Source organism: Camarhynchus parvulus, chromosome 26, assembly GCF_901933205.1.
Source record: "Camarhynchus parvulus chromosome 26, STF_HiC, whole genome shotgun sequence".
Lineage (NCBI taxonomy): Eukaryota > Metazoa > Chordata > Aves > Passeriformes > Thraupidae > Camarhynchus > Camarhynchus parvulus.
In genome coordinates this window covers 5496382-5519194 of record NC_044596.1, presented here as the reverse complement: position 1 = coordinate 5519194, position 22813 = coordinate 5496382, and the positions used below count along the sequence as shown (strand labels likewise).

Here is a 22813-nt window from a genome sequence, read left to right as displayed (position 1 = left end):
CAGTGACCAAATCAAACAGGGAATTTTAGAATGGTGGAAAAAGGGACAAGAAGCCCCATGGCAGCAGAGTCAGCCTCCAGCCACCTTGTTCCCTCCCAGCCATCACACCCAGGATCCCCCACAGCACAGCAGAGAAATTCACACCATGCTAAAAGCTCAACACTTCAGTGCAAGAGGTTTCCAAGTACCAGCAGTGCAGTAAATCTGAAAAATAGATTTTATTTTTAACCAGTGGTATTGTGACATCTTATCTGGCATAACCAATTACAGCAAAATCCATGGATAGAAACAAAATAGCAGATCTCTGCTTTTGGGTGCAGCATGGTGCCCAGGCAGCTGAGCACAGCACGGCACTGGCAGCAGGGAGTTTGTGCCCCAGGGGCTCCCTCAGAGGACAGACTCCAATGAACCATTCCCACTCACACGCACAGACACACCCACACACACAACACCGAGAGTTTTTAAAAATCTTTAGCAATATTTCCGCATGAAATCACACTGTAGCATCTACACAGAAAATGGCTGATAAAAATAATCTTGCTGTAGGTTTACATAGTATATCTACATTTTTATTTGAATACCCAGACTGCTGGCCCAGCAGAATAGGGAGGTTTTTTTGTCTTGATTTTGTTGGGCTGTGGAGAGTTTTATCCTAGAGCACAACAGAGCTGCTCTCTTCATCTCAGCCCAGACCTTTATTGAACTTTTGGCCTGAAGAGATCGCTGGGAAGTAGCCCAGGAAGAATCAATGGCTTTGTCATCCACGTCCCATCCCTTTGTGCTGCCTCTTCAAACATGGGGCAAAAACTCTACAAAAACACTCTCTGCCCCACAGGTAACAAGAACACAAAATACTGCAAAAGCCTTTCTCCTCACATACACGGGTACATTGCCCACACAGGATGCCTGCAACAAATTAAATTCTAAAAATGTTTCCTCCAGAAGCCCTAAAACTGGGCTCCTGAGTTCCCCAGCTACAGATGGAGCACACAAACATGCTGAGAAACCTCCCCTCCTGCCAGTCTCTAACTCTGGGCACTTCACTCATGCACAGTCCTGGAAAATACAAAATATTTGAACCATGTTTGTATTCAAACATACTCCCTTCTCATGTTTCCTCGGGCAGAGATCAACCTGCTAAGAAATAGCCAAGAAGCTCTTACGTGACAGGATAAAAAAACTTCTAGTAAATGTTAGTTTTATGTATATAAATATTGGTATTTATAGATATAGACAGTGAAAGGGTGATTGTGTGTTTATGCATGCTTATTTCTTTGCTTTGGGTTCCAATACTTCTAAAAAAAAATCTTTTCAGGAAATAACTTAAGTTCTGGCACAAGATACTATAGTCATTTCTTTAAAGAACATTTTTTACACTTGATCTCACAATAAACCTTTCCACCCAAGCTCTCCTCTGCAGAGAGAAGGTCAGAACAAAGAAAAAGGTGCATGTTTCTCTGTTGTTGGACATGACATCCTTCCCTCGTTGAAGCCTCCAGGATGGCAGGTATTTCACAAGGAGCTGCAGCACAGGAGGAAGGGTGCTGTGATTTTATGGCGCTGCCTGAGGTACTCAGCAAACATTTCACTGATGACTGAACTGCCCCCAGTGCCATCCCCAAAAAGTAAGGACAAAAATCAAGCAGCTCTACATGCACATACAGCTACAACATGCAAAAACACACCACCTTGTAGGGAACAGAATACACAAACGTGTGGCTAGCAAGGATCTTCCCCAACCTCTGGCTCCTGGGAAATAATGCTGAGAAGCCTCAGAACAAGAGGAGGAGGAAAGTGAAAAACACAGGAATATCCAATCCAGGGGTTGAAGTTGTTGCCTCAAAATTACTTCCCAATTACATTGAGTTCATGCCTCACTACCTGGGAGCCTTCACTCTCAAAAACAGTGGGTCAGATTTCCACCCCAGACTTCCTTTCCCCTGTCTCCCCATTTATTTAAGGCACAAACATATTTACAGTTTCAAACAACATCTTTTCATGTTCCAAGAATCAGACACCAGAAGGCCTCTACACTCTGCTGCACCAGGAAGATCTGGATGTAAATCACACACCTGGCATTGAACAAGGACATCCCTCAACCCCTCCTGAAGAAAACAGAGGACTCTCTAAGCCTATAAACCAACTTTCGTTCTTTTTGAGGTTACTCAGTTGTAGGAGAATTGATAAATGGCAATGATTGCAACCAAACTGTCACTGTCACCTTCCTCACCTCATCCCAGCAGTGCAGACTGGTGGTGCACTGCTACTCTGGAAGAACTAAGTGCAGTCAGAACAGGTCTCCAGAGGCTTGCCCCAGGCTGTACACAGAATACAAGAGCATGCAGCATGTTTACATAGACTCAGCTTCCTTCCCTCCCCCCTCCCTCCCCAGTTCAACACACACAAAACCCCTCCACTAAGGAGAATATTGTTGTGATGAGGCACTTGAACGATAATTGGAGAGTCCCTATGAAAAGGCCTTCCCTTCACAGTGAGTGGGACAAACAGAAGAGAGCAGTTTCTCAGGACTCCATCTCCTCTTGGTCAAGCGGGGGTGGCACAAAGCTGATTACTTCTTCATAAGTCAGGCCTGGTGGGAGAAGGGGGGCAGAAACTTAGCAGCAGGACTATGATAGCACTACCAACACACCTTCATGCAAGAAAACCTGCAACAATCTCAAGTGTCCTGACAGCATTTTAAACAAAAAGTATTGCTTAATTAAGACAAAGAAAAGAATGGTTACACTGCTCTCAGAGACCAACGTACACAATAAAAGATACTTCCAGAGCATTGAGGAGATGTAAGTTTGAAAACAAGGATATGTTTGTGTGCTCCCAGCAGTAATTAGTTACCAGGGACTGTGCTAAATCTGCACACAGCATAGTGTAAGGACAGAATCAACAGAATGCCCACATTTTTATCACTTTCTGCTATGCCTCTGACCATGGCTTAGCTGAACCTCAGCTCATGGGATGGAGAGGAGACTGAAAGGAGACTCAGCAAGGTGTGAGAGGGGCAGATCCAATCTCTGCTCTCTGTGAGCACTGACAGCATCCAAGGGAGTTGCTGGAGCTGGGTCAGGAGGGTTGGGTTGGATCTCAGGGAAAGGTTTTTCCCCTGGAGGGGTGCTGGGCACTGCCCAGGCTCCCCAGGGAATGGGCACAGGCCTGAGGCTGCCAGAGCTCCAGAAGCATTTGGACAGTGCTCTCAGGGATGCACAGGGTGGGATTCTGGACTTGTACAGGACCCCTGTGTAGGACCAGGAGTTGGACTCCATGATCCCTGTGGGTCCCTTCCAACTCACGATATTCCATGATTCTACAACCACAAGAGAAGCTGACTGTCTCTCCCCTCCCCCAGACTCACTTTTCCATTCTTCAATCTCAAGCTCTCTGCTTTCAAAGGACTGGTCATAGGGGTCTGCCACGGGTTCATCATCGGGGTCGTGGTACTGGGCGAAGTAGGCGTGGGCCAGCGCCTCGGCGGCCGTGATGCGCTTGTCCGTGTCCAGGACCAGCATCTTCTCCAGCAAGTCCACGGCTGCAAGAGCACCAGACACAGAGGATCCCTCACATCAGCTGTGTGACTCTGCTCTGAAATGTAAAGCTTCTAAAAGCCCAACACAGATGAGGAATCTGTAGTTTCTCAGGACCCACCATCATCCAGCATTTTCTTCCTCTTACACCCGTGGCCCACACATCCTTCATAAACATAACCCTGTTCTGCACTACTCCTGTAGCCAGAACAAAGCTTTGGGAATTTCCAAAGGACAGGACATGCTAGTTTCAGTTTCAGGAAAATTCAATAAACAAGTCTTACCCAGGGGATTGGCACCAATAAACACGTTTTCAAAGTTCATTTTCGGCATGTAAGACAAAGACTGGATGTAGTTTCTTGCCTGTGGGAAGAAATGCTCTGTTGAAGTATCAGACAATATCCAGCCAGCAAGATCAAGTACTTTTCAACCATCCTGAAGCACTGGTTATTATGGTCTGTCTCCTTGCTTACTCTGACACCTACTAAGCACATCAGCATTACCCTGGCCCAACTAAGGCACTCAAGACAGTAGAGGAAGAGCTGACATTACTTGTGGCAAAGTAAGATTGGAAAGCAGAGAGGCGCAGGAAGAGCTGAGCCCCTGTGTCCCAGCAAGGCTGGGTGCAGCCTGCTGAGCTTTGCTGAGCTGCACAGCACACAATGCAAAACCAGCTCACAGCCAGGCTCTCCCAGTCTCACACGCCTGTGGCTGAGCACACACTGTCCAAATCTCACATCTTCCTTTAGTACAAAAATCTTGCAGAAGAGCAGGTAGTTAATTGCCCACCCCATGCCACATGCAAGCATTTCATTCACAGAAGTGGTGAACACTCTGAGTGAAGCCCTGCCCTGCACACCCCCTTCCTCTCTCAGATCTCACCTCGTGGCTGGGCATCCTGTTAATGAGATATGCAGGGGGCGTTCCCGTCAGACGCATGATCTGCTGAAGCTGGTTAATATCTTAAGTGCCTCGTCAAGGGCTTTGTTAAAAACAGTGCAAAAACCATTTCAAACGGAAAACAGTCGCATACAAAAGCATCTCTTCTGCAAACCACAAGGCAAAAGCCATACAGGCAGGGACCACTAGTTTTTTCAACTACCTGTGAAATGTTCAGCAATTTCACGAGTGAACACTTAAAGCAATGGAGAATCACTGCTCAGTTGGTAACTGCCAGTACAGAAAGTATTTCTGTCCAAGGGAAGTAGCATTACACTCCAACAAGGTTGTGTTCACATTTCCCAGCAGTTTTAAGCCATCAGAGTAGACATTTCCTTTAGCTGAGGCTACTCCACAAAATTTTTCCAGAGCTGTGCAGCTATACACAGCTTCAGGAAAATGAACAAAAATGAAAACAGAAACAAAAACTCTACCCTCTGCACTGGTTACCAGCTTTTTTTCCTCTTGCTGCATAGAAAGTGTTTAAGTTTCTTGTGGTGCAAAGTGAAACTGGCTTACAACTGACACCTTCTGAACAGCTGAGTGCCCTTTGATGTGGGCTGGGTGACAGAAGGCATTAAATGCAAAATTAGCAAAACATTAGCATCGCATAAAACAGAGTTAGCAGGTATCAGTGAACAGGGAAAGTGAGAGTCAGTCAAGTAATGCAGCAGAAAACCAGAATTTGTTATAGTGACACACACAAAACCATCAAACACTAAAGAGTTTTGCTTTCCCCATACAATGGATAAAGAGTAGAAACAGTATTTACAGCCCTTTTTTTTTACACAGACTTGTTTCAGACCCGGATAAGAGCAATTATTATTTTTATTGTGCAATAATGTTTAAAAAGACCCACTTCAACTTACACACGCAAATTAATCTACTGCTTAATTTAGTCAACCTTCCATCTTCTGTCTCTTGCTAATCCCTTGTACTTCAAACACCAGAGTAGCCTTAAGGTCAGTTCACAGGGCAACCAAATCAATCTGGGTTATTCAGCTCTAATCTCTCCAAAGTTGGAACATCCCAGGTGTTTTACTTTGGTTTTTACTTTTTACTTTGGTGGGATATTCAGCAAATTGACCAATTTAATCCCAATTTGCACTGCACATCCCTTCAGCAGGTGTTATTCTCGGCTAATCTCACATTTGTATTTACAGTCACTGTTACAAGAACATTAAGCTGCAGCACTACATAATCTTCTCACCACTTTCCACAGCTCTGATCCTCTGCTGCAGCTCACAAACAGCAGTGGCCTCAGTGCTCACTGTGCATTCCCCTGTTCCTCCCTGGCTCTGATTTATTCACTCCTCCTTCAGAAACAGGTACAATTAAAGGCCATTTCACACTGGGTTTGCACAAGTTCACAATTCAAGATTCCTACAGCACAGCAAGTGGATGAAAATGGAGGTGACCCTCCCAAAGTGACTGCAGGAAGCCTTTTTGGTGCTCCCTCGGTAAAAGGGCCCCATACAGCAAAACCCACATAGCACAAGTGAAGAGCAGACTCTGCTGTGGGCCCTGGAACAGCTGCTACAGAAAGGCACCTAAAAGGCATTTTCTGCTAGAAAAACAAAGATATGGCAGCAGTGTTTCAGAAATTAATCACACTACAGAAGGGACTGTGTGTGTTTAGAGGACAACACACCTGCTCCTATTTAGAAAGATCCCTGGGTATGCAATCTGGAGAAATAATAACTGAGACAAGCCTCAAGCTCTTAGCTGTGGAAAATACTTCCCCAGTAACACCCGATGGTACAACAGATCACAAAGCATAAACCCACAAACTGAGAGAAAAGTCACAAAGCACTAAAATGAGAATATGGAAGGATGAAATCATACCATGGGCAGAGGTAAGAGGAATAAAGATCAGATACACAAAGCATAAGAACTTAAAGCCATCCAAGAGCAAAGAATCACAAAGGAAGAAAAATAACAAAATAAATCCCAACACAATCTACAGATAAGACTACAGGAGAACAACACACAAACTTGGGACTTCTGAAAGGGCAGATATTACAATCAAAGTGTAAACTCACAGACTCTGAGGAGATTTTCTTCAAAAGCTCAGGCCCTGGGGTTCCAACGAGTCTCAAAATGAGCTTCAACTGATCAATATCTAATGATGGACCATAAAGGAAAATGCTGGGAGAAATCAAAATGAAAAGCGCAACACATCACCCTATTAATGCTGAAAATTAATTCTTGCCAAGGCCTTGACTGAAAAGCTATTTTAGGCAAACCATATTCATTCCTCTTGTTACAACTGAATATAACTGAGCTCTCTTGTATCAGACTGATTGAACATCTTGTCTACAGATACCCCACATGCATGGAATAGGGCACTGCATCCTGAACTATTTTGGAGCAGAAATCTTTAGCCCCAGTGGCAAAGGATGAACTTCCATGCTCCCTTCACCCCCTCAGGCCCCACACCAAGCTGCAGTTCACAGGATTAGGTTGCATTAGTAACAGCTGAAGTAAAGCAGAAGGCTGCAAAGGGTAGGCACTCGTATTAAGAGGAAAGTCAAGGCTTTTTGTGAACACCTTCCAAGCTCATTCAGCCACTTCTAAAGCTCAGGAGGTCAGGAAATGATTGGACCCTGCAGCATCACTTCATGGGCACCCCCTGCCCATAGCCAGGGCAGCTGAGCTGCTGTAGCTGGCACAGGTTCCTGCCCTGGCACCTCCTGGGACCACCAGGGCAGGGGGATCAAGCACCTGAACACCCCTTCTGCCCTCCAGACCTGCTGCAGCAGCAGGGAGAAACAGAGCAGGGCTCAGGTTTAACACGTCTGTGGAAAGCTCTCAGGGTGGAACACTGCAGATGGAAAGAAAGTTTTACCAGGACCAGAGCTCCCAGCCTGAGCTGTCCCCTTTAACAAGGCCTAGGTGACAAAACACACAATTGAGGGGGGGAAAATCCATCAAAGACACTATTTCATGTCTAAATCCCAAGACACTAAGACGACACAAAGCACCATCTTTAAAACCATCAATGCATAATCTCCCTTCTTCCCTGAATTACCCTCCACAGGGATTTCAGACTGTCCATAATGTTTATATTTGCCTTTAAAATTATACCAAAGTAGTTACACAAATCTTTTTAGACAATCTTGTTTTCTGGGATCAGTGCCTTCCTGATGGCTGAAGATACAGCTGCAGTTCCTTCTTGGAGTATCTATTAATTTGACTACTGCAAGAACTTCAAAAACTGTCACCTGTTTAAAAAACCCTAGAAAACAACACAGAGTTCCTATAATATTGGCAAACTCTGTATGAAGGGAATCACCAATGTTTTGCTAAAACCACCATCTTTTGAGGTAAACTTTGGTCTAAAGTTTTATCTATCGAATTAATTATGAGCTCTGGAATTAGCCCTTTGTCAGAACAGCTGAATTAATTTTTCACTTGTAAAGTTACTTGGCAAACTTCTAGCTACTCAAAACGCTCAAAATCTAAGAGTAAACCCAATGTCTAGTTGGATTTAGCACAGCTGAATTGCAAACTCTGAAGAGTCAATGCTTAAAATGAGATCAGAATACACTGCTGTAGGAGAATCAGCAAAGGGCACTCTACTAACCACAACTGGCTCATTTCAATTAGATTTTCTTCACAGCTATTTAAAACAGTCCTTACTTCTTGCACTTATTGTGCAAGCAGCAGCTGAAGTGCAAATTTTAGAGTGCTAACATGCCACAGGGCAGTTTAAATACTGAAGTTATGTAAAGGCATTTAAAAGCCTGTGCACTGGTGTGCCAACAATATTGCTGCCCTGTTTGCTAGTGGAAGATGCTTCTCACATAAATAAGAAAAAACACAGACTATGGAACTGCCTCTGCCAAAACCCAACCCTGCTTCTGGTTTTAGACCTGCTGAACTGCAGCATTCTTTAACTACAGGGCCCAGCACCTCCCAGAGAAATGAGCCACAAGCAATTAAAGACAGGAAAGAGATTTAGTAAATACAAAGCAGAAGAAAAACACCACCACATATGCATGGGGAAGGAAAGCACAGCATGCAAACCCCAAGGGCCATCTTCAGGGTACTCCCAAGGACTGAGGAGGGATTGTAAAATTCAGAAAATAAACTGCTATCACCACCAGCAGCAAATCTCACAAGATTGTAGCAGCTTATCCAGGCAAAGCAAAGTTCCAAGTTGTTTTAGCTGCCATCACAAGCAAGAACAAGGTGTATCAGAAGAATATGTCATTTCAGACTGGTTAGTTATCATGGAAGTTTCATAATACTGAATAAAAACAGTAAAAAAAACACTCTTCAGAGTTTAAGGGAACATAAAACATACAAAAATGCTAAACTAGTACAAGAAAAAGCTAGATATTCTTATGTTTACTTTATATTATTTTGTGCAAATCAAATATTCAAACAAAGTCAACTTTCCTGCTTATTTGTATGAATCATTCACATTCAGAGCTGTAAAGTTGAATATAGGTGTTTAACAGAAACTGATCTTGGCATCAGACAGATACAACAATACCAACAAGAAAGCCTCAGCTAAGCCTCCCATGCACAGAATATGTTGAGTTGGAAGAGACCCACAAGGATCAGAGTCCAATGCCTGAAGGACTCTGATTTTCATCACCTTACTTTTTGGTCTCTGCCTTCTTTCCCACAATCTTGATCCCCTTCTTCACCTCCTGGCAGAGATTTCACCAGTATTAGAAATCCCTCTTTCATCCAAATGCTTCTACCCATAGATTACAATAGGAATAATTCAATTACCTTACATTCAGTTGTAAATTAGAAGTAGTTCAGCAATTCTGCAGAGCTAAGCCCAAATTAACCACAGGGATTTTCCTAAGAGTATCTCAATTCTTGCTTTAAGTCAATGACAGCTGTGGTTAGAATCTCTACAGATTCAGAAGTTTAAACTCAACATTTATTTATCAGAGGCACAATCATCACAGACAGCACTGAAGATCCTCATTTCAGAGTCCAGGTTTTTTACTTACCTGACTAAATGAACTTACAGCTTACCTGCACTGAATGGGTGCATCCCCAGGCTGTACAAAGAAATATGTGAGGGACTGTAAATAACATCCCAGCATAACATTTCTGCCAAATCCTTGCTGAAAGGGACCAACACTTCAAACAAGAGAACCATCTGAACAGGCGGATGGTCATCCTGAGAAGCCATTACATATTCTGTCACTCTAATTTTGGAAATGTAAGACTACATAGTTGAGAAAATTTACATCTTGAGACCAAAAAGCAAGAACTACTTCAAATGTTCAGTTGTCAAACAGGAGCAATTTCCAGCAACACAAAGTCCCATTGCTTCCAACTGCACAGGGAATTTTCTAGAACTGCAGTGGATTTGGATATATCACATCCTTGGCTACTGGACACAAGGCAAACATACCTTGAATTATTCATGTTAATATTAACTCCAAAGTCAGGAAGTCAGCAATTGTACAGTGACACTACAGGAGGAACAAGAGCCTCTGCAAATCTGCGGGTACAATAAAATTAAGAGCCCAGAACTACCCAACAGGATCTAAACCTGGAAAACCCCTTCAACTCTCTCCACATATAAAGATTTCAAGGAGCCTTCCAAGACAGGAAGAAACCAGAACTGACTTATCTTAATTCTCCTTGCTGTCTTTAGATGCCGGCAAACCTGGAGTGAAAGCTGCCAGCCAGGGTCCTTTCCAATCCTTGGGTAAGTGCTCCATGCACAAACAAGATACAGAAAAACCCTGCTCCTCTTTTAGTTTTAACCTCATGATCAAAAAGCACAAACACAGAAGCACTGGAAGAATTACAGTACTACAAAGTTTTGTCTAAGATAGGAAAGGATTGGGTCTGTTTTTCTTAAATCTAAGCAACTCAAAACAGAAAGAGCGTTTAATTAAAAAGCATCACTGCCATTTGCAAATGAAATTGAGCATTTAAAGTAAATCATCACAAGCATCTGCTGGGAGACATAAATGAATGAAGTACCTTATTATGATAAAGCAAATAAATTAGCTCCTAGAAGTAAACTTCATTTTGCATTGCAGATATCAGTGGCTCTAATTTACAGCTAAGAACAGAGCTGGAGAAAAAACTTCTCAGACTTGGAAGAATCACCATTTTGTTCAATTCATAAAAACCACAAAGTAAATCAAAACCTTACACATTCTTCTTACACATTGCAAATCCTATTACAAATATTTTAGTTGCAAGCGTCAAGTTCTTTAAAATCTGAAGTGTCACTGTTGCTAGGGTTAAATAATGGCAACAGCTTAAAGGCTTTTGCTTTGTTTGAATGAACAATTCTTGGTATCTCAGTTTTTCTTAAAAGAAACCAAAAATAAATCTGTCCAAACCAACCTACACATGCTGAATCAACAGATAAAAATATACCAGCTTTTGTTTAATTCAGTTTCTGCATCTGACAAGAGAAAAATACAGCAGAGATGACTACACAGCACAGTACAACAAATTCAGAGAGAAATTATGAGATGGAGTCAAGCAGAAAAAGAGGAGAGGATAAAGTTAAAGCACACTGAAAAGAGGTGACACTGTGAAAGCTGTAATGAAAGCTGCTCCTCAGGAGGGAGTTTTGGAACCCAGATGCTTTCTGAAGGTTAATAAACAGCAGGCAGCAATTCCAACACCAGCTTCCTTTTGATCCAGTGCTAACATACTTAAATTAACTGACACAAATACTAACAAATTAACAAAAGTTATTAAAATGAACAGACTGTGGTTGAAATAATAAACTTGGGTAAAAGGTGGGCAATGTAATTTTCTCTGGCAAATGGAAGCCCAATTTGTAGGCAATGAAAAATCTTGCCAGTAGTAAATTACACCCCAATCTTGTGTGGCTGAGCAAAAATTTTAAGTGCAACAATTTGCACCAAGTCTCACTTCCAATTTCCTGGGGAAAATATGACCAAATCTCACAAAGTTGTCTCCTATTTGCCAAAGTGTCCTACCCAGTCCACTCTAATGAGGCAAAAAAAAAAATTTTGGAAAGATCTTATTCAAGGTTGAATTTTTGCATCAGTACAAGCACACTGTGAAAGGAGGTTCACAGTCAAGCATGGAAATGGAACCTAAACATTTCAGAGCAATTTAAATGAGAACCTTGGCACTAAAGAATTTGCAAACCCACTGCTTTCATAGCCAGGATACCTCCAGGAGAAAAGAAGAGAGGCCAGAAGGGAATCACATTTGCAAGAAACCTGAAGCATGAGAGGTTCTTGGCAGACATCCATGCAAGTATTAGCTAGAAACTCAACTAATCAATTTAAATAAACTTAAAGGAAAGTAACAGAAACAAAGAGTATATAAATCTAATGATGACAATAAATAAAGAGAACAGATGTGCAGCAAAATCAAGAACTCACCTCTTTGTACTGTGAGTAAAAGAAGCCATTAATTTAAAAACAAACAAACAAAAGTCCATAATTAAACCCAGAACTTATTTTCTTGTCAATTGTGTGAAAATGAAAATCTAATTTCAATTCCAAAAAAGAAATTACTTCTAAAGGATACGGTCTGTGCCAGGGAACAATGTTCTTCCAGTCAACAGCTCAGCCATAATGCATCCCACTGACCAAATATCAACTGAACAAAATAAAACAGAAAACAAAACATGATGCATAAGAATACAGCCTGAGCAGAACCATCCCATCCAACCAGAGCAAATGACTCTGTCCTGAAACAGTCTCATGGCACTTTTTGTCATTTCTTCACACTATAGCTCCAGACATTCTCTTCAACCAGACATATCCCAGTCACTTATTTTAAAAACCACTCTGCTAGGAAGAGCAAGGGAATAAGTGCTGACAGTATTTTGCTGATTGCAGTTTCGAAGGTTCAAATTCCTGGTGAATGCTATCACAATGATTCTTCTATCTGACAGAAAGTGGTTCAAATACCAACTCCAAAGCATAAATACCAAGAGTGCCAATTTATGCAATCAAATGAAGGGGAAGCACGTGCAAGGATAACCTCTTTTCTTCCCCCCTCACAATTCAGAAACTTGACAAAACAGAGAATTTCTGTGCTGGCCAAGGGCATTACCTGTCTGGTTGTAGTGCATCCAGTTCAGCATGATCTCAGGGGCCCTGTACCACCGGGTGGCCACGTACCCGGTCATCTCATCATCCGTGTGCCGGGCCAGCCCGAAATCCAGGATCTGCAAACACAAACACAACCACTGCAGGGCAACAAACAACCAGCACAAACACCAGGCAAGCACTGACTGGGGACAGGAGAGGTGGGAGAGCTGCAAAAACACATTATGAAACCAAATTTCACAACCTGTGAAAAGACACTCGGCTAGAACAGCGTAGGACTCGACAATCAGAATTATGGCTGGGTATCTTGTCTCCAAAACAAGTAAACACAAACTAAAGCTGTTAACTCTGCACTTGCATGATGATTCACTAAAAACACAGGACCAGATACAAAAACCACATCCTTACAACTCTACAGCTGGGAAGCATATTATTACTTTTCTATGAAAGTATTTTCAAAAGGAATTGTTTTGACACTTAAGTTGCAAGGGACATTCACATGGCACTCAAATCTCAGTCAAACAAAACAGATTTTTAAATTACATTACCTTTAGCTCACAGTCTTCATTAACAGCTAGGTTACTGGGTTTTAAATCCTAAAAAATTAAACATCTGCATTAACAGTGGAGTATGTGTTGTTTCACGAGTCTGAAGTAGGTAAATTTGTAAACAGAGATAAAAATACAGATTCTAACTGAGTGCAAATATTAACTTTGGATAAATTATTTTATCAGAGTCAGAAATCTCTTCTGTGGTTCTCAGAGGTGTCACATACAACCAAATATGCATAAAGGCAACACTGGTGCTGCATATTTGTATTTAAGAGAAAAGCTAATTCACAAAGGAAAATTATGGATCTTGACAACCACTTCCCCAGTTCAATCTTTCTACTACTTAACCAAAAAAAAATTTCAGAAAATTTTCTCTGGTTTCTCTTGGTGCTATATTGTAAAAGTTCATGCTTCATTTTTTAAAGATATTGCTTCACTACAGGAAACGTTCTTAGAATGAATACTCACCCTGTGTATTATGTCAGCTGAATGGATGTACTGTAAAATAAGATGACAAAATTTATGTAACAGTCCAAGCAGCCACCTCCTCATCTCTTCCCTGGAAAATACTGCCCTAGCCCAGCCCACACAATTCAGATGCTCCAGTCTGTCTGTGTGTCTGTGGGTTTCACCAGGTGGGTGTTCCAGTTTGCCTCTCCTTAGGAACACCCAGGAGTGCTGCCACACGAGTGGAACAACACAAGTAAACAAAACTGAAGAAATGGAAAATTCATTGCCAGAGCAGAGCAGAGGGCATCACAGTTCATAATTTTCTAGACTCTGCCCATAGGAACACATAAAAATGATAGGAAACCTTACTTATGCAGAGCTCCAGAGAGGCAGAAGTGAAACAACAATAATAAAATGTTATTCTACAATACTTTAGGGAAGTTATAGAAGCCCTATGCACACATCTGAATCTCTGAGGATGTAACATAACATTCACCAGGAACTTCCAGCCCTCATGGTGAGCTGTCCCCATCCAGGGAACACAGGGACACTCACCTTCAGGCCCCGAAGGATCTGGTAAATGAGGAACTGCACGTGGTCATCAGTGAGCTTCTGGCATTTCACAATGTTGTTCAGGTCTGCTCCCATGAGATGTGTCACCAAGTACCTGTGAACAAAACCAAACACGTGGACTGTGAAGCAATCTCTTGAATAGGATTAGGATAAAAACTCCCTATAAATCTCCAGTAGCAGAGCTGACTGTCCCAAAGCACGTTGCTCAATGGAACATAGATCGTGACACTTTAAATAATGTAGTAAATTAGTACAGTGATTCCAACTGCACTGAGCAGTAAACCACAGCAAGTGAACAATTCTGACAAGTCAAATAGCTTAGGATATACTGGAACTTTGTGCTGGAATTCAGGATTATTTGTGAGTGATGGCAGACAAATTAAAGAGAAATATTTCTGTCATAACCTCGGAGGTGTAAGGAGATACAAAAGACATTTTATTGCAATCTTCAGAGAAGTTACCTACACATCATTGAATTCTTCTAGTGATTTGGCAGGGGTGAACACATCCAACAAGCCAATCACCTAGAAAGAAAACAGTGAAGAGAAAAGCTGTGAGATATATTTATAGCAGTTACTAAGATCCTTTGTGGCACTGAAGTATTTATTCCAGTAGATGTTTCATTTCCATCTGTTCAGTGTTGTGCTTTATGCAAGCTAACAAGGCCTCCTGGAACTTGCAAACCTGATGCAGACACACGTGAGAGCTCTGCAGCTCCATTTACTCACTCAAATCATCACGAACCAGATACTCTAATACCTTGGACTGCTGCAAGCTTTGCATTGAGCATGAGGAAAAAACCATATGCACCAAGGAAAGAGCAATGCTGATGGATGCTCAGTACAGCTGGGGCTGTCCCTGCACTCACATTTTCGTGTTTCATGTGCTTGAGCAGCCGCAGCTCCCGGTAGGTTCTCTTGGCGTGGATGATGGACTGGAAGGGCCGCGACAGCTTCTTCACCGCCACCCGCAAACCTGTCTTGGTGTCAAAGGCAGAACTGCAACACAGAGCAGGAAAATCATCAAGTGAACTCTTTGGGAATGCCTTCAAATCCACACTTATTCTAGACACTGAGTTACAGGGAACACCATTTCTCCAATGAAAGTGATTTCTAGGTATCCTGGTCCATAACCTACACACCACCCAAAATAATCACAATTTTACACAACTGTTGGATTCTGCAGAAAATGTTTCAAAGATGAGTCTTGTCCACACAGTAAAGGGAAATCTTGTAGAAAGAAAGAGAAATGTTTATGACTTTGCTGTCTGAAGTGCTCTTAAACATAATCATGCACTAAAACTCTGGAGAGAAGAGCACTTGCACATACTATCACTATTCCTAAACATACTTTCAAACACCACGTTTGATCACAAAATGCTATGCTCAAAATACTATTTTCATGGTTTAAATTCACACAAAAATCCAGGACTTTGCCTAATAAAATCAGTTATGATTAAATTTCTTTGGTAAATCCCATCCAGTCACCAAGTTCTGTGATACAGAAGTGCCTGGGAATGAATGATAAGTAGCTGTACATGACCAAAATTTGTCCCTTTAGCAGAAACCTTGCACATACAAATAGTATTTTTTCCTAAGAGCCCATGAGGACTTATTTAATCCTAGTCAGTAACTATATACATATATACACACATATATAGAGAGAGTACAGTAAAATTATATTTTAAGTAATTTCTTATGCAACTTACAAAGCTATGGTCTGTTCAAAAGGAAGGAGGAAGAGAAAGAGAGGATATGAAACCAACACTTCACTCAAGGCAATAAATATGGGGAAAGTATGGAATGTAAAGAGTCATACAACGACAATACTGGTTGATTTTCCTGTTGTATTTATGATTCAGGTGAACTCCTGGTTCCATTTAAAAGTGAGTATGCACTAGTTCTTGATAAACATCAAGCAAAAAGGAATGCTACATATTTATAAAGTGTTAAATAAAAAGCTTAACTAACAAAGCTCAAAACCAATCACAAGAGCAGGCCTGGAATAAACCCACAATTGCATATGCAAACCACAACGCCCACCCCACCGAAGGAGCTATTTGAAATAAAGGCAGCTGTCATTTGCTTTTAAAGCAGCCACCAAGAATTAACCTGCAAAAAGACTCCTTATCTCAAATTTGCCCAGGTTTTAAGGAATTTGGTAAGTGAAATAGAAAACACAACACCAGCAGTGACCCTTCCCCCAGGCCCTGGCAGGGAATGGAAAATCCCTCTGTGCACAGTGGAAGAAGAGCATCTCCCTTTCTATAAAGGGCATGCACAGAGTGGAAAGACCTCTCTGGAAAACACAGGGAGGACACCAGGTCACAGCAGCAGCAACCTGCCAGAGCTGAATTGCTCAAGCTACTCACACTGGCTCAGAAAACACCCCTTAGCAACTACTTCCAATGCAACTTATCCTTTACACCTCAGCCAGGCACACAAAAGAAGCCATCAAGCATTCATTTTTTAATGTTGATTTCAAATTCTCAAGTTTTCACACATCACTAGGAAAAAAAAAATCAATATTTAAGCGGCAACACTTCATGAAATTTAGAATTCCATTTTTTTTCAGCCTCGGGTAAAAATCACCATCTTGCAATACACAAATATCTCTAGATTGGCCTGAAAATACATGCCAGCATTTTACTGATACATAAGGTGTTTTCTAGAACTTAGAGCAAAAATAAGAGTAATCATCATCATTCAGCACATGCTGTTGTAAATTAGTCATGCATCTTCACCAGTTTCCAAACATTTCAGGTACAAAATGCAGCAAATACCAGCAACTCTTTCATCCTGCAAAGAAGGTGATCCCCTGCATCTCAAACCTCCACAGCTCCAGAGACAAATTTCTCTCTTGGCTTCCAAGATTTTGAGATTTCAGAGCCACCAGACACAAAATAAGCTATTTCAGGATTCAGATGAAATTCAATTTCACTTTTTGTTTTTAAATGACATTTTTGGGGTCATATCAAGTCACTGTGCTGCTGCAGTAGCTGTACAACCTCCAAGGGAACTGCAGCCAGCAGTACTGGTTAAACAGCACAATGCACAAGCTCAGGAAAGAAAATTCTGTGTAATTGAACATTCACAATCTGGACTTAAAGTCAGAACACAAAGTCTGGTCGTATTTGAGGCCTAAAGACTATTTCCCCACAGACAAATCATGCTGAGTAATTTTCTGCCAATACAGATAACTGGCTAATGGTTCCTGCAGAGCTACAGAACAGCTGTCAGCTGGAGAACATTTTAAAGAACACGAAGCTGCCTTTCATCACAGACTTTAAAACAGCTGCATTACATTGATCACATTTCAGCTAAAGAAGCCCAATTAGGAAAAAATGACATGATCCACAGTTTTAAATCCCTTTTAAAACAAGATCACCACAAATTTAGAATTTATTACACTTTTTTTTGACCTCTTACATAGTACTGTGCTATGGCAAATGAACTGCATCCACCTCACCCCAAGTGAGCTAAAATTACAGTTCTGATCTAACCTGAATTGAATCCAGAACACAGGAGGTAGAAAAAAACAATTACTTTAGAGAACCAAGGTTACTTATGAGCACAATTTATTTAAATATTAAATAATCAGAATGTTATTTTTTGTGCAAAGGCTATTTTGCGAAACAGAAGCTGCTCATTGCAAGTGCCCCTGCAAATACCCAAGCTAACAGAATCTCCTTAGTGCTACCTCTGAAGTTAATTAATGCACTCCTAATCAGACAGAAAAACACAGTTAGCACCTGACAGTTTATTATTGACTGCAGTCACTTCTGTACCTGCACTTCAGTCATCACCCTCCCAACACACTTTAAAGTGGCAAATATCATTCTCCTGTGCTAGAACAGCTTCTGCTTCTAAGAGAGCAGCAATAAAAATCTCCCTGTAGGACACGTGCTCTCAGTAATTTCCCTTAATATCCCAAGTTCCCCTACAGTCCAAACTCCTTGCCAGCCCTCTCAGAGCTCTGCTCACAGCTTTTCTGTGCCTGCCCTTCTCCTACTCAGCTCCCCTCTCCCCACACATCTTCTGCCAATCCTTCCTGTGTGGCTGCTTCACCCACTCACTTTTACAGTTCTGTTCCTATCACTCCTCACACATCTACCACACCTTGCAGGAGGAGCAGGCACCTGTCCCTCCAAGCACACACAGGATTTGGAGGCACTTGCATGCTTTGATAAGGGATTAGAAAAAAAATCCACAGAGGAAATGTTTCTACAAATGTGGTATTTAGGGTTATTTCATTTCCTCTAGACCCTAATGTCCTAAAATTTCTTAAATCTATAATGTTTCTCTAAATTCTCAGTATCCAAGAAATTCAGACTCAGTACAACTGTGGGTTGAAATGGGAAGAAATCACAGGTTTTGGAGGGCTGTATCACTTGACAGTCTATTTTTAAAAAGCTAAAAAAATCTTATGCAAGATTTTGAGGAGTAAGTCTTGGCCATTCAATCCTTTCCAAATTAGTTAAGGCAATACAGATAGCTTGCAAAGCAACTAAACCAAACCCCTCGTTTTACAAAGGCATTAATACAACAAAGAACAGCTGCAAAAATATACTAATTAAGTAAACTAAGATATACCGAATGTGCTTCACAGCCTTTTAGAAATTGATGGGAAATTTGTGAAAACACCATTTTGCTTAGCTCAGAGCTGGCTGAACTGATGCCAGGAGTCGAGACTTCCCTCCAGCACAGGCAAGAAATGAAGCAATCCTCCAACTGAAGTGTGAGTCACCAATCAATCCCATCTCTGCTCAGCAACTTCCCACTGCAAGATGTTGTATTGTCTAGGCCCCTCTCCTTCCGTGAAATATTACAAAATGGATATGTCAGGAACCCTTTTTCCAATGCAGGCCTGGTTACCAAAGCATGCAAGAGACTGTGTTGTATAAATACACTAAATGTTGCAAGAATGAATGAAACAGCATTTCATACAACAGATGCCATGGCAATTATTATGTGATTTAGGAAGAATCAATCTGAGGATATGTGTAGATTTTTCTCAAAGTTTTGGAACTAAATTCCTACTTGCAGTTTTTAAAAAAATGGAACCTGAAAAATCCCTGAGCTGGCCATTTGAACCTCATTCTTCCAGCACATCACCCTTCAGAAAACTCTGCAATATTTGCTCTCATTTCAGGCAGTGCCTCAGGCTGCCTGCAGAAAATGCCTCTCCCTCCATCCACTGACTCCCAATAGTCAGGTTTGTGCACTAGGGAGCTCCAAGCCACACTCACAGCACATTCAAAGCAGCCTACAACAGCTCCCTAGTCTAAGTGACTCATCTGGCTCCTTAATGCTTTCTTTTTTATTCATTTTCCCCTCCACTTTCTGGAGATTGCTCATTTTCAAATGCCTCATTTTGTCAACTTAAACAACAGAGCATTTGATTACATTTGAATACAATAATTCAGTGAACACACATGAAACTATATTTACCATTTTAAGGAGTGTTAAAACACCACTATGTACTATCCCAACAGGGATGCACCAAATTCCAAATGAAACTTTTTACTGGACAGAAAAAAAATCTCTAAAGGGACAGAGCAGAACAAGTCCTTGCAGGAATACCATAAATAATATGCATCACCACTTACAGCTTAATAAACGTCCATAAATATTCAAAAGTTTTTGTTGTTTTCTTATATTTTTCAATTCTGACATACTTTCCATATCACAACATCTTTTCTGAAAACTATTTTTAGAAGAACATTAACATGGACTGTAAAAAGACTCTGCCACATGTCTGAAATTGCTTCCAATACAAAACTGTTTCACTTGGTCTGAACAAAGTTGCACAATCTTCGAAAGTTTTGACACAGCAAAACAGGAAATTCATGATGCAAACTCTTTAGTTACTGGTTGAAAACAAACTTTGCAAGTATTACATGTACAGTGGAGATTGTAGGGAGGGGAAGAGAAAATGGGAGTGGGGTATATGATGTAGGATCAACCTTAAAATACAAAGGACAAGGCACCAAGCAAATTAATTTCCCATTACATTTCAGGAGTTGCATAACTCTGTGACACTTACGGGGGTATTTATCAGCTGTGTCAACAAGGTCCTTCTTTCACCAAAAGAAACCTGTCTATTCCCTTCCAATCAAAATCATTCTATAATTATACTTTAAAAAAAAACAAACCAAAAACACACCTCAGCAAGTATACTGGTTATTCTTGCTACAAAATTGACCAGTCTGGTTTACTTTTATGAAATGCAAGCCTCTGCACACTTCAATCACAGCATTTTAAAAAATGCAAGTTATTTAAGCTCAATTTACCACCAATTTTATAACAGGTTAAGAACAGCTGAGCATTTCATTAAAACTGTAGCATGTGCAAAGAAACTTATTTTCTTTACTAGCAAAATGCAGCATGTGTCCCTCCTTATAATAAAATTGATACCCATAATGTAAATTTGCATACTACATTAACAAAAACATATGCATGCCTGCTCGAACACAACAGCACAGCAGCTTTGTAATTATGCACCCATAGTTCAAAATTCTGCTCACACTTTGAGAGAACCAAAGAAGACAGAATAAAACCCAGAATGCTCATGTGGAAGATGTTTCTTAATCAAAGGAGGCAGTAATCTGTGAACATTTAACTAAATGACTGCTAAAGTCTAGAGTCAAACTGATTAAAATACTACCTTGTCTTTAAGTTTAAGCAAAGTATGCAGCTCTATTTAAGTTTAATGATCCACAGCAGCTCAGCAGAGAAGCTACAAATTAAGGAGGCATTGTATCTCACACATGCAGCCTGGTTTGTTCCTATTGGGTAAGCATTAAGAACTAAACTCTTCCAGCTCCCTGTATTTCTGCAGGTCTCACAGCAGGACTTCACTCTCCCAGGGAGCACATTCTGCAGTATGTGCAGTATGTGTACTGCAGTAATTCCATAGCAATAAAACGAGTCCTCCTGTGTTCATCTATTATTGCCAAGAGAATATCGGTGCTTGTAAATCCACTATAACAAGTCAGGAATACAAAACCAGCCCTCCCAGCATTCTCTCTATTTCTTGCCTGTCAACAAATTCCGGATGAAAATACAATTGCCTCAAATATAATCTATCCTTCAGGTGCAGAAAGAAACTGGGACAAGAGCTGCCAAGCCCTCAGCTCTGCAAAGCTATCGGGGGGCTTAGCAGGCTCCATCCCTCTGCACTCCCCACCTACTAACTGCAAGAAACCTCACTGAAATATGTCCATATGAGCTCATTCGGGGCGGGACGGGGGAGGCCGGCAACGACACATTATTATCTTCCCCTGCAAAAATGTTTCAGAGCCACCTGCCATGTGGTGCAATCCCCGACGCATTCCAAAGACCAGACTGCGGCTTCCCGGCAGCACCGCGCGTAAAGCCGGGGAGGAAAAATGTCTCTTGCAGGAGGCTGGCGGAGAGCTGGGGATAGGAATCTCTAGGGGACAGGAGCCCCGGCGGACACAGGAGCCCCGCTTGCCGCCGTGCCCACCCCGCACGGATCGCGCCGCGGGTCCCTGCAGGGCACAGGGGGCCGCGGGGCGGGGCAGCGACCTAAGGCGACCTCCCCCGCACTGCCCCGTCCCCTCCCAGCACTCACCAGACGGAGCCGTAGGCCCCGGAGCCGACCGGGGAGAGGTTCTGGTAGCGCTCGGGCACCTCCCACACCGTCTTGTTCAGCTCCTGCCGGTAGAACTTGGGCCGCTCCTGAGACATCTCGGTTGCGGAGCCCGCCCCGCCCGGCCCGGCGGGAGGGGGAGGCTCTGCCTGCGGCTGCAACAGCACCGCCGCCGCCACTACCTCCTTCTCCTCCTGCAGCGGCAGGAGCGACTTCTTCCTTCCTTCCTTCCTTCCTTCCTTCCTTCTTTCGCTCCCTCCCCCGAGCGCTCCCGGGCGGGGGCAGCCCCGCAGCAGCGACGCCCCCGCTGCCGCCGCCGGCCCCTCACGCCCCGCCCCGCGCGCCGCCGCGCCCCCTCCCACAGGCACGGGGGGCGAGGCCGAGCGCGGCCGTGTCACCGCCTTCCCCGCCGCTCTCCTCCCCGGGCTGTGCCACGAGGGGCGGGATGGTCCCGTGAGGCGCGGCCGGCGGTCGTGCGGCCAGCGGCGAGCGAGGCGGGGGCGCCGGCGTGCGGGGCGGGGACGCGCTCCCGCCGCAGGTGGGACGGCGCAGGCGACACCGCAGCCACCGCCTCCTCCCCTCACGCCACGCCCCGAGCGGCACAGCCGGGGCACCGACCCCGTACACCCTCCACAGCACAGGCACCGGCGGGCACCGGCCGCGCTGTGTCCGCACAGAGTGCGGAGCCGCTCCCCGCGGGCGGCACAGCCCGGGGCTCCTCGGGGCCGCGCTCGCGAGAGCTCCGGGCCCAGGGCACAGATGCCCCAATATGGAGCCCGCGCGGCCGCGTCTCGCGAGAGCGGCGCTGAGGGCGGCGGGGCCGGGCCGCGTCCCGCCTTCCCCTGAGCGAGCGCCTCGCTTCTCCTTGAGCTGTTCTAAAAGTAAAAAGAAAGGGAAAATAGATAAGAAAGCTTAGCTAGGGCTGCACAGGGTGAGTAGCAGCGTGCCAGGGTGTATCTCAGCTCTAGTGCGTCTGAAGCCTTGCTGGTATGAATTGTTCCTGTGAACTTCCCAAAAATGTTTTGTTCCCTTCCAGGGATGTTAAGTCAGGGGTGTTGGGGAGAGCTAAGCTCGCACTGCACAGATTTCCCAGTGTCCTGATCGTTCACCGTGT

At 43.1% G+C, this 22813-nt stretch overlaps 1 protein-coding gene across 2 annotated transcripts; it reads right to left on the bottom strand.

Annotated features, from left to right (window-relative positions):
- Positions 1-199: 199 nt before the first annotated feature.
- On the bottom strand, positions 200-22111 carry MAPK14 (mitogen-activated protein kinase 14). Of its 2 annotated transcripts, none has more exons than XM_030965566.1 (12): positions 21682-22111; positions 14954-15083; positions 14551-14609; positions 14068-14179; positions 13531-13560; positions 13060-13107; positions 12516-12630; positions 11985-12056; positions 6518-6597; positions 3821-3899; positions 3368-3541; positions 200-2590 (listed from the first exon to the last, which is right to left on the bottom strand). In XM_030965566.1, exons 1-12 carry the CDS (start codon positions 21795-21797, stop codon positions 2523-2525), a joined length of 1083 nt encoding a protein of 360 aa, XP_030821426.1. In that variant the 5' UTR covers positions 21798-22111; the 3' UTR covers positions 200-2522. The 2 variants fall into 2 exon arrangements, with proteins under 2 accessions (XP_030821426.1, XP_030821427.1); XM_030965567.1 differs by lacking the exon at positions 6518-6597 and adding an exon at positions 4419-4498 and having other exon boundaries at positions 2064-2590.
- Positions 22112-22813: the final 702 nt, after the last annotated feature.

What these genes read in the sequence shown, in the direction of transcription:
- MAPK14 (XM_030965566.1), bottom strand. Translation starts at nt 21,797, where the DNA reads ATGTCTCAGGAGCGGCCCAAGTTCTACCGGCAGGAGCTGAACAAGACG. An exon ending in CTAGAAGAATTCAATGATGT is followed by an intron (nt 14,180 to 14,550) that starts GTAGGTAACTTC and finishes TTTTGTTCACAG; the next exon opens with GTACTTGGTGACACATCTCA. An exon ending in ATGAAGACTGTGAGCTAAAG is followed by an intron (nt 12,631 to 13,059) that starts GTAATGTAATTT and finishes TTGTGTTTGCAG; the next exon opens with ATCCTGGATTTCGGGCTGGC.